Source organism: Chinchilla lanigera, unplaced genomic scaffold, assembly GCF_000276665.1.
Source record: "Chinchilla lanigera isolate Chin_1 unplaced genomic scaffold, ChiLan1.0 scaffold00033, whole genome shotgun sequence".
Classification (NCBI taxonomy): Eukaryota; Metazoa; Chordata; class Mammalia; order Rodentia; family Chinchillidae; genus Chinchilla; species Chinchilla lanigera.
This window is the reverse complement of record NW_004955434.1, coordinates 22,861,429-22,873,826: the sequence shown is the minus strand read 5'-3', so window position 1 is coordinate 22,873,826 and position 12,398 is coordinate 22,861,429. Positions and strand designations below refer to the sequence as shown.

Below are 12,398 nucleotides of genomic sequence, written 5' to 3'. Positions count from 1 at the left end.
GGGCGCCGCCGGCCCCTTTCATGCGCGCTTCGAGGAGGAGAAAACGTCAGGCGCGAGGTTCGGCGGCGCGGCCGCCTTCCTGCTGTTCACGGCTGTCTCCCCGCCCGCAGTGTGCCGTGCAGGTGAAGCTGGAGCTGGGGCACCGCGCCCAGGTGAGGAAGAAGCCCACCGTGGAGGGCTTCACGCACGACTGGATGGTGTTCGTGCGCGGCCCGGAGCACAGCAACATACAGCACTTCGTGGAGAAGGTCGTCTTCCACTTGCACGAAAGCTTTCCCAGGCCGAAAAGAGGTAGGGTTCCGGTGCGAGAGCGGCGCGCACAGCCTGCCTTTGCCCGGCGAGCGGACGGCGCGGCCCGCGCCCCTTGCCCTGCGCCGCTCCGGCCCCGGCCGCCCCCTGCGCGGGGGCGACTTCGGGAGAGGGAAGGTCCCCGCGAGAAAGGACTGTCGCAAAGGACTGTCAGGCGTCGCGTGTCCGTCCCCGGCCAGCCCTCGGGGGCTCTCCGCCTTAGCGCGGCTCTGGGGGAAGGTGTAATTAGCCGTTGGGTTTGGAGGTTCGGGGACTGTAGGGAATAAGCCGTTTACCCCTTTTCGCCCCTAGAGAAACGGGAATCTACCTGTGTTGATCGGCTGTAGTTACTGTTCCATCTTGAGAAGTTGATTCTCTTTAGGGTCTTGTCTGCCTTCCCCTCTGTGTGTGGAGCACTGAACCCCCGTTGCCGAAGACTTCTCTCGGGAGGTGAGGCGCTGACCCGTCACACCCCACCTCGGCCTGGGTTTCAGTTGGAGGGCTGGTTCCTCCCGCCCTCTTTCCCCCATGGAGCGGGACTGCTGCTGGGATTTTGAGCGGCCCTGTGAAGTGTCTGCTAGATGCGATCCGCAGGGAGAGGGTTCTTCAGAGATTGCAAGCCAAGTTTCAGAGAAATGATGTGTGTTGCCCGTGTCTTCTGTCCTTCCCCACCTTGTTCTTAGCCCGGGAGTCTAGTTTGCACAGTCTTGCTGAGCTTCTGCAGTCGGAAACATTTTCCGTAAAGAGTAGGACAGCTTTGGAAAAGAGAAGAGGGTTGTCATTTTAAAGAGAAATCTAAAGGGGTTTGAGTAATCTTTGTTTCAGTTGCTTTCAGCTTCTGGAAAGCTGCTGTCTGGTTGTTTTAGTTGGATTAGGGGAGGTAACAGTACAAATACAATAAGGTGCTTTGTTTGTGAGCAGGTTTATTTATCTAAGTTGACACAATGGTTAGTAGTTATCTTCCATTTGATCCATAATCTTTATTGGCATCTAGAACTCCTGCAGTTTCTTAGAGGAGCATCATAATAAATTCATTCTGCTTGGAGCTATGTGGAAAGTATCGAACATTCAGGGGATGAATAAAGAAAGGAGGGGTCGGAGTTCGTGTCGGTGCTTTGCAGTGCTCCTAACGGGAAGTAGGATTGTGTTTTTTGTGCCGTTAGTCGTTTGGTTTGTAGCACCTCTTGAAAACTTAAACAGTTGAATTTGATGGGCTTTGTTGGATGGTTAATAAATGCAGCCAGCTCCAAATAGAAGTTGGGAGTATGCCTGCCTGGCTTACAGGAAATAACATTTCATACTTAGTATTTTATATCAAAATATGGATTGGGATGGCTGTGATAAGGAGGAGCATTGTCAAGTTGCTGTCGCTGTGGGAGACTGGATATGGTGCTTCTTGGAATCTTTTCCCTGTGTCTGTAGAGCCATTGCAGAGGAATTTAAACAAAAGAAACCAACCACCTTCTAAGATCCTTGGCATACACACTTACTGCTACTTGGCTGCTATTCTCTTCAAGGTAAAACGCACTTAACAAAAAGCAGTGTTTACTATATTAGAAAATCAGGTCTCTTAAGGTAACTTAGTTTAGGCACCTAACAATCAACAAATTGGCATTATGAAGTTAAAGATGATCAGCCTCTTCTGCATTTGACCAGTATTCCTCTGCTTCAGTGAGTGTGTGTGTGGTGAGGTTTCCCTTTATTTCCTGTACTTAATGATTTTCTGTGCAGCCTGAGGCAGCGTGAGGATGCTGCCCGCATGACCCAAATGTGGGAGTTGTTGCTGGGTGTGGTGAGCACTTTGGTAACAGGGAGGTCTTCGCAGACCTCTTTTGTGAAGGGTGCCTGTTCCTTGGTCTCTACAATTTTTATTCTTAAGTGAGGAGTTTCTTTATGCAGTTTAGAAGCCATTGTTTTAAAGTGTTTATTTTTGGGTTTTTATTTGTATGTGTGGTTCCCATGATGTGACAAGTCCTGGGAAAAATGCCAGCTTACATCGCCCAGGAGAGACCTTGTCATACTGTAATTACACATGATTCAGATTGCAAGAGGAGGTTTCTCTGCTCATTGGGAATAGTTATAAGTTCAGGCAACACCACACGTGCCATTTAATCCTGGTGCTTGCTATTCTGCTTATGAAGTCTTTCAAAATGATAAATAAATGCAGAATAAGAATGCCAGGCATTTCTGAAGCCACTTCTGGTAGTAACTCTTAAGGCGCAGTGTTTTGTGATGTTTTGGATTTGTAAGTGATAGAATACAATTTCACCCATGTGAAATGGGAGAAACTACAAAAATGAATTTGAGGGAAAATCTGAGTGTATTTGAAAGAATTGCTCATGCTCTAAACTGTACATAGTTATTACAATGATGAGTTAAGTCAGTCTCACTATGTACAATAGCTGATAGGCACAGATGGACCTTAGAACTGAGCCAGGAGGGGGATGAATCTGGTATTATAAATCTTTGTTTTAGGAGGGCAAATTGATTTTCAGGTTACTTTGCAATAATAGAATGAGAACTTGTCGAGGAAGGAATTACAGTATTTCAACTTGTTGCTGAATACGAATTATATATATCATCTCAGAACTGAACTGATAGAATTTGAATTAATAGGTCTGTCACAAAGATGTGTGTGAAGTCTTCAATTTAAAACTACTGTTATAAAGTCCTAGAGAAAGAGATTTTGGAGAAATAGTGATGTGTATACCCGTTAACCAATACAGAAAAGGCAGGTCAGAGTTTGATGAATTTTTAAATGATCTACTTTCAAGAAAAGACTTTATTTTATTTATTAACATCAAAGCTTTATACTAATCTCATGAGACTAAAATGAATAGTCACATTCAAAACATTTCCTTTAAAATATTAATGTTTTCATTTTCAATCTGACATGAATTTCAGTGAACTTTGCAATTACAGCCATTCTTACTAGTGCAGTCTGTTTCATTGACATTTATGGTATGAAATCTGCTTATTATTTTATGTAAGCTAGTTTGGTCACTGGTATGATTTAATAGCTTTTTATTTGTAGCCTTTAGTCCTTTGAGTGGGCAGATAAAGCATAATAAATCCATGCTGACAACTTCGCTTTAAGTGTGTGAGCCTCACTTTATTTTGCACAGTTCTGATTTGTGTCTTCTGAAATAATTTGGATAACTTTTTATCTAGACACCTAAAATTCAAGGGGTTGGTATTTAAAGGTTTGTGTGTACCTGGTTTATTTTGTCTTCTGGGGCATTTAAAAGGTATAAGGAAAAAATAGAGATGGTGAGTGCTATTTGTATAGGGTGTTGATTGGAATTAAGATGACAAGTGAGAACAGTCTTTCTTGTCATTTTGAGGCAACACAAAATATAATTTCCTAAGGCACTTAAAAGCTGCATTAGTGGAGGAAATCGTTTATGGAGTTGCCTAGAATGTAAATTGGGCATTGGCATTTTGGAGGACATTTGGGAAAATCTATGAAGATTTTTAATGTTTATATCCTTTACAGCAAGTTTACTTCTAGGAATTTTTGGCAGCTATGACTTCACAAACAAATTTCAGCATATTTCTTGGCACTTTTTTTGTAGTAAAAAAAATTTGCAAGTAAGTCATATAGGAGACTTCAGTTGGGTGTAGTTAAATGATCTGTAAAAAGTGGTAAATCTATTTGTAGTTGCAGGAAATTCTTAAAAAGGTATTAAGTAAAATAAGACAAGTTGTTAAATTCATGTGACTCCATTTCACAAATGGCCTTATCCAGATGAAAAAATAAAAAGTTTTTTTTTTTTTTTTTTTTTTTTGGTATGAGGCATTGAACTCACAACCACTGAGCTATATCCCCGGCTCTGAAAAAATAAAAGTATGTATGCCTGTGTGTACAAGTAAATTCTAGGTAAACGAGCACCAAACTCTTACCAGTGGTTTTCTTCTTGGGTGCTTGTGCTATTGGTGGTGATGGGATTTCATTAAACACTTTCTATTTTTCGTGGCATGGGGGCTTGCACCCAGGGTCATTATACAGAGCTGTATCTCCAGCTCTTTTTTATTTTGTATTTTGAGATGGGCTCTTGCGAAGCTGCCTGGACTGGGCTGAAACTGACCATTCTCTGCCTGTGTCTCACAGAGTGCTGGGATTACAGGCATGTCCAACATATCCAGCTGGGATTTTATTTTTGTAGTGTTTGATTTGGAGGAAAGTTAATTCCATATATTTAAAACATTGCAATGGACATAGTACTTTCTGAGACTGAAAGACAAAGAATACAGATCTGTGTAGAATATTGCTTTTTAAGCAGATACTAACGTGTGAATATACGAGTGGTCTTTAACTGTCTGATGGTCTTGGGTAGATACTGTTGCTTACCCAAGAGGGGGTCAAAGGCTGTTTTAGAGACTCCTTGGGTAATCTTGTGCAAATTATTTCTGTGTCTGTTTTCTTCTCAGTTGTTATGAGAATAGTGATAGAACTGCAACGTCATAAGTTGCACACAATATGAAACATTTATTTCCAAACTCATTGGATTTATTGCCCCTTTATTTACACTGTTACAAATCTAAGACTCGAAAGAGCTTTTCCGTGTAAATGTTTACCTATTAACTTTTGTGTTAAAAATAAGATATTTTAGACAGTAATTTGTTTAAAGATTAAAAATAACCCATTTCTATTAACATATAAATATCTTTTTATATGAGAAATAGTTTTTTAAAACAACAAAAATTAGTGTCTTTAATGTCTGGCTTAATAGAAGACAGCGGATCCTCTTACCTGCTTTTGTACTTAGACGGTTGTGTTCTCACGTTCTGTACCCTCTAGAAAGCGAAGGTAGTGAGAGGAAGAATGAATAGGCATATCTTAAGAGTTAGCAAAGTTAGTTTTAAGTTTGCCAGTCACCTGGACAGGTTTTGAGGACACAAATTCCCGGACTGCACTCTGAGAACCACTGATATGCAGTATTCAGCGTCTAATCTGACAGAGTTGCACAATATGCACATGGAAACTGATATATATATTTAAGTGGTTATTATTTTTGTGTGTATGTTTTTTTTAAATTTTTTTTGTCTTTTTGAGACAGGGTCTCACTGTGCAGTTCAGGCTGGCCTTGAGCTCACTTTGTAGCTCAGGCAGGGCTCGAACTTGCAACGAGATCCTCCAGCCTCAGTCTCCCGAGTGCTGGGATTATAGGCATACAACACCACGCCCAGCTTGTGATTATTATTATTGTTAAGAAACTCTCATTTAACAGAAAAAGAAAAGATGGGCACTCCAATGTACTTGCCTCGTTATATTCCAGTGTAACAATTATCTAACGCTTTTTTCAGAAAAAGGATAAAGTGGATATTTCACTGGATATGTTTTATAATGTCACTGACCTTTTTGTAGTATATTATACCATGGTATTCAGAGGTCATTTAGATCCATTATTTTAGGTGGTTTTATGTAGAACTCCTGTGGTATAAACAGGGAAGAAGAATAAATTGGGTTGATAATTGTGTCCTGATCATTTTTTCTTTTTCTTGGAGTTTTGACATTTCCTTTCAGTGAGCCCTCTATGGACCAGTGTTGACCCCCTTTCCCTTTTTCTGATCGTCTGATACAAATGATCCTCATTACTTAATGTAACCTTTACATTTCGAAGATAGAAAAATTTTCTTTCTCTTTTAAAATCTCTTAGTGGTTTAAGTCTTCAAAAGAGGTGTCTTGGAATTTGGCAAATTACATGACATCGTTGTACAGTTGTATGAAGAACTCATTCCTTTTTTACATGCAAATGCAAGTCATGCCTTTTTCTAATTTATAGATATATGTGCATTGTAGAAAAGTCAAACCATAGAAATATAGAAGAATGTATTTGCAGATTTTCATAGATATCTGGAGTTAATATTTTGGTAGATATATCTCTATCCATCTATCCCTATGTACACGTAGATATTAATAATTAACATTAATTCATTCAAGTGTTTTTGGAGTTCCTGCTGTGTGCTAAGCATACTTCCTGGTGCTAGGAATAAAGTGCAGATGAATATTCCTGCCTTCATGGAATATTGTGTTTTACATTGCTAATTTAATACTATTATATATAGTATAGATTTATTGTCCTTCGCTGGACTTTTCTGCCAGGAAAGTAGTTGAATCAAAATGTATACATATTTAAAATTTTTATATGTGTTAACCCCCAAAAGTATAAGCTTTCCTATTTATACTTACATGGGGCTTAGAGTACTGCCTATTTCTTCACATGGTGCCAGTACTGGAAATGTTTATAAAAATACCTCATTTTAATTTGCATTTATTTGATCAGTAGTGCTACATGTTTTTTCATACATGTATGTGCTTTTTACTGTTTGTCTTTCGTAATGTGCCTGTTTGTGCCCTTCGTAATTCATGGCTGCTTTGTTTTATTTCTCAAAAACAGACAAACAAAAAAGGAAACTGTAGGAAAATATAAGTAGTATTATAGCAAACAATAAAATCCCCACTTCCAAGAGTAAACCAGTGTTTATTTTATCATATTTGATTCCTTTTGTGTGTGTGCGTGGATGTGTGTGTGTGTGTGTGTGTGTGTGTGCGTGGATGCATATTGTGTGGGGATTTAACTCTGGGTCTCATGAACTCTACCACTGAGCTATACCCCCACCCCTGAATCTTTGATTTTAAAGGATTAACCATTGCTAATGTAGCTAATACAGTTCTTAAATGCTTTCCCACCTTTTATTCTGGTATTTTATCCTTTCATCTATTTATCTTCATTTGTGTATTTATATTGCTTACAAATAAAAGTATATTGTATTTTGAAAGCAACATGAAGGGTATCATACTGGGTGGGCAAGTTTTTTGATTGACATATTTCATGCACCCTAAAATTCACCACTTTAAGGTGTACAATTCAATAGTTTTTAGTATATTAATGAGATTATACAGTCATTGCTACTGCTTAATACAGAACATTTTCATGAATGAATGATTTTGCATCAGTTTTAAACCTACTGTTTTTGAACCTATTCGTGTCTCCTCTGTAGAGTCAGTTCATCTAGTCTCCTCTTAGTAGTTCATCATCAGATATAATCTGTAGTTTACTTTTCGGTTCCCCTATAAGGAAATACGTAGGTTGCTTTCTCTGCTGGGTAGTGAGCCTCTTTGTACATTTCCTTGTGCAAATGAATAAGTCTGGACACAGGCCTAGAATTGGAGTCATTGGGTTGTAGACATGTGCATTTTCCTTTGTAGTAGACATTGTCAGGTTGTTCTACAAAGTAGCTCTGACAGTTTATGCTCTGTCAGGAAGTAAGGACCATTTTTCTCTACATCTTAGCCAATACTAGCCATTTTAATATTTCTTATTTAGTTGAAACATTTTTTTTGGTTTTGTTTTGTTTTCTTTGTATTTCTCTGGTGCCTGGTAGGAAGCACTTTCAGCACTTATATATTTATTGGTCTTTTTTTTTTTTTTGGTTTTTCTCCGGTACCGGGAACCTAACTCATGACCTTGCGCTTGCCAGGCAGGTGCTTTGCCGCTGAGCTAAACCCCCAGCCCCTTTATTGGTCATTTAGATTTCTTTTTATTGACTTCTTTTTACATCCTATTTCTTTTTAAAACAATAGTGGCGTGTTCATCTTTGTCTTGTTTGTAAATGTTAATCCTTTGTTTTTTGTGTGTCGAAAAAGTTCCTTGTTTTTCTTGTAGCCTAATTTATGGGTCTGTTTGCCATATGAACATTTTAAATTTTGTTAAATTGCTGTTTTATTTTGTCTTACAGTCTTGTTTAAGAATGCAGTTGAGCCCGGCGTGGTGGTGCACGCCTGTAATCCCAGCACTCAGGATGCTGAGATGGGAGGCTGAGGCAGGAGGATCACTGAGTTTGAGGCCCGCCTGGCCTACAGAGTGAGTTCAAGGCCAGCCTGAACTGCATGGTGAAACCCTGTCTCAAAAAGGCAAGGAAAAGAATGCAGCTGATAGGCCTGGTAATTTGCTTACCACAGATTCACACTTGCAGGGTATGGGTGGAAGACCTGGGGAGAGGCGAGTGAGAGGAGGAGGCTCCCTGGCCTTCTGTGTGCTTGTGTGTTTGCTGTACAGCTGAAAGGACAATTGAGATTCATGTTTGTTTATTCTCTTGTTTTACTTTTAATCGGAAGCCCAAAAATGTGGAGGGATCTTGCATGTAGACACAGTGAGTCACAATTGTGCCTGGGCAGAGATAACTAGTAATAAACATTGGCCAGTGTTTGCTTTTACAATACTGCATTGAGTACTTACTTGTATTAGCAGGGTGTTCAACAGTAACTGCTTTTGTGGCCATGATCTATGGTTTAAGTAAGTGGAAATAACCATGGTAAATGCCATTTTAAAGGAAAAAGTTCTGTAACTATTTTTCAGGCAATATCAAATTAATGTTATGGATTAATTTAAGATATTCCTTTGAGATTAAATCGCTGCAGAACATTGTTGCTGCCTGGTAGTTACCACGTGGTGTTCTGCCTCACCTTGCCCTATGGAGGGATTTCAGTTCATGAAGGGTACTGAGCTTGGTTTTAAAATACAGTGTTGTACTGCATAATCCTTTTAACTTAAATCTGGTGAATTTGCAGTGGTTGAGGCCTGAAAAAATCTGCTGTTACTGAAATTTTTAAAAGATAAGGTCAACAGTTGAGTTTCGTTTAGTTGTTATGCAGCAGTTAATAATTAACGTTTTGGATAAAACCAGTGTACTCATTTTTTTTTTTTTTGAAAATTAAAGAAAGCTATAGTGCCGGGCATGATGTGCATGCCTGTAATTGCAGCATTTGGGAGGCTGAGGCAGGAAGATCATTGTGAGTTGGAGACCAGCCTGGACTACAAAGTGAGCTCAAGGCCAGCCTGAAGTGCATAGCGAGACCCTGTCTCAAAAACAAAAACAAAAACAAAAACAAAAACAAAAACAAAAAAACCCCAGCAAGCTGTAGTTTTCCTTTCCTTCTGATCGTAAGGTTGATTTACTGAAATTAACCTTCATTAATGATTATGAGGATGATTAGTTGAGTTTAAAGTTATTACCTATGTTTGAAAATTGATATTCTCAGAGCCAGATATATTCTTTCTCTGTTTAAAATATTTAATTTTGTCAAAACTAGATTTTTTTTTTTCTTCCAGTAGAATCCATCAGTTACTTTCTGTCCTGTCAGTACCAGGCCGAATGTTTTGTACATATTGAATTTTTTTGGGGAGGGGGGGTACCAGGAATCGAATTCATGACCTTGTGCTTGCCAGGCAGGTGCTATGCTGCTGAGCTACATCCCCAGCATGCATATTGATTTAAAAAAACAAATATATATAATTTTTTTTTTTTTATTACCATCTATAACATTCTTCTTTTTTTTTTTTTTTTTTTTTTTTTTTTCCTCCGGTACCGGGAACCGAACTCACAACCTTGCACTTGCCAGGCAGGCGCTTTTGCTGCTGAGCTAAATCCTCAGCCCCTTTTTTTTGTCTTTTTGAGACAGGGTCTTGTTATGCAGTTCAGGCTGGCTTTGAGCTCACTTTGTAGCCCAGGCTGGCCTCAAACTTGTAGCAATCCTCCTGCCTCAGCCTCCCGAGTATCAGGATTACAAGTGTGTGGCACTACTCCCCGGCCCAAATATACCTTAACGGTGTCCCAAAATGTTAACAACAGTGACCTAGAGAGTAGGGAGATTACTTGCATCTTAATGGTTCTGGATATAAATTTAGTTTGATGCTTTTAAAGTTTTGCAGGTTTTTATATCGCATTTCCTCTCCCTCCAGGGATAGAATTGAGAAGAGACTCCTGGTCTTTATTCCTTTTGTTAAACATTTAAACCTTGTGTCATCTATATCTTTTATCCAGAATGCTTCATTAATATACATTGCAGAATAATGAAAGTTTTCTTAGTACTGAAACACTTTCTTTTACCAAAATGTTTCCCTCCTTTCATTTCTTTCTCTTATTCCTTTTATTATAAGTAATTATAGTGGCTCCGTGAAAAATGGAGTTAGGGCTATTAAGATTTAGTTGCTTTTAATGGGATAGGTTATGTAAATGTTGACACAGCTTGAGATTGTCATACTTTGCTTGTTGTATGACTTTTGCTGTGTATGTGCAGTGTAGTAACTTGCAGGCAGGAAGCTGCTCACGTGGAGCAGTGGGGCAGCAGGTCTAATCTGTTAGTTGCTTCTGTCAGTCCTGTACTTCCCTCTCCTTGTCTATTTGTTTCTCTTATGTTGCATTAGAGTTACAGATCAGACAAGATGGGAACTCTGTATCATTGTAGATAATACTGTTACCTTTATCAGATTAGTACAGAGACACTGGAAAATTTAGCAACAATGTAACAAAGGCAGATATTACAAGTCAGAAAAAAGGTTTTTATTTTTGGTATGGGGAATTGAACTCAGGACCTTGAGCTTGCCAGGCAGGCGCTATGCTGCTGAGCTATATCCCTGGCCCCCCAAAAAGGGTTTTAGAATCCCTAATTTTTAGCTACCATTGCCACCCCGATGGTACTGCCATCTTACTAACTGGTCTGACACTTTTCTTCTCTACTTGTAAGAATTGGCTTTATGTGAACATAACTAACAGTTGAATTTATCAGGAAACATCATGTGCACTCAGAGTTGTATATTCCAAATGGCTTTTGTGCTAGACTAGGGTGAACCCCCCACCCCATTATTTTTCTTTATTCTTTCTTCATCTACTTTGGATGCTTTTTAAAGAAGCTAGACATAAATTTGAAGGATTTGACCATCTCTTTTCTTTTTTTAAACTACCTATTCCGTGAAATACAGGTGCCTTTTGGCTTTAAAAGCAAGTCAGATGCATTTCAGTAACTGACAGGAGCACTGTTTAGCAGTGAAGCAGGCAGGCCTTGGCCTTGATTGTAGAGAAGATGTTGGAGTTGGATATGCTCTGTGGGATTTTCACCTCTGAGATACTACTTTTCCTTAAGTTTTAAAAAGATAATACATTTTGATTAATGTTTGTGTAACATTAAAACAATTACCATTTATTAAATATTAGCTATATATTGATTGTCATACTAGGCGATGGATATGTAGTATTAAATTTAACTTCTTACTCAATATTGGATTATATTGGTCAGTGAAGTGAGGTAAACAATTCATCAAATAGATTAAATTTTGGTTATGCAAGGTTAAATTTTGTTCAGATTGTTGTCATTTATAATAACCACCAACTACTACCAATACAATAACCAGTCTATAGATGGGAGCTGTGCAAGAACTCAGGAGCTTGGTATTACTTAAAAGTTCTCTCTTAAACTTGGTCCTGACTGTGTCATAGGGTCATTGGTTTTTCATGTTGACCGATTTATTTTTTTATTTTATGTAATGTAGGCCAAACTTAAGTAGCGCAGTAGTAAACTTGTGTTACTTAATTTATTTTTCTGAAATATCACTTGTTGATAGCTACCTGTGTTTCTGCTACTAGTAGAATAATATTTGAGGATTTGGAGCTATATCATCATGTAAGCAGGTCAGAAGAATGTATCTCAAATCTTTAAGCACTCATCATCCTTGCAGTGTCTTTCATGTAATAATTTAAGGGTATAAAATGTACTAACTGCAGTGTGTAATTGCACTTGTTTTGTAAAGCAAGTGTCCTTCCATTCTTTATTTGCTACATGCTGTGTAACTTTTAGGTCGGAGGAAAAAATAACTAGTTACCATTCCAGCTTGGTAAAGGGGGCTGTCAGTGACTGATCAGAGCCAGGGTTGTACTTTACACAGCAGTAAACAAATACAGATATTTTAAATAGAGCAGCCGATGATGAGAGTTCTCTTATGCTCTGAAGGCTCCACAATAGATTGTAGTTAATGCTACTTGACATATTTTCCTATGGAGGTTCTTTTTTTGGTCTTACTTGGGCATCATTGATTGTAGTACTTGAAATGGCCAGAATAGTTCCTTTTAACAAATTGTGAAAATCCTGTGACAGAAAAAAATGAAAAGGTAAAAAAATGCAGTACCAAAAAATATTTTATTTTATTTTATTTTATTTTTTTATTTTAAAGAATAAAAGAAGGATAACATAATAATAGGGGGGACTTAGCAAATTACAGACAAAATGGTAGGAAATTATCAATGGTTATCGTTTTACATATTATTATCTA

At 38.5% G+C, this 12,398-nt stretch overlaps 1 protein-coding gene across 1 annotated transcript in view; it reads left to right on the top strand.

The window, feature by feature from the left end:
• Mllt3 (myeloid/lymphoid or mixed-lineage leukemia; translocated to, 3) overlaps positions 1-12,398 on the top strand; it is a gene marked incomplete at its 5' end in the record, with an annotated part of 279,146 nt that continues 266,748 nt past the window's right edge. The window contains 1 exon segment of the mRNA XM_005388737.2: positions 1-291. Coding sequence (XP_005388794.1) covers positions 21-291 — 271 coding nt within the window.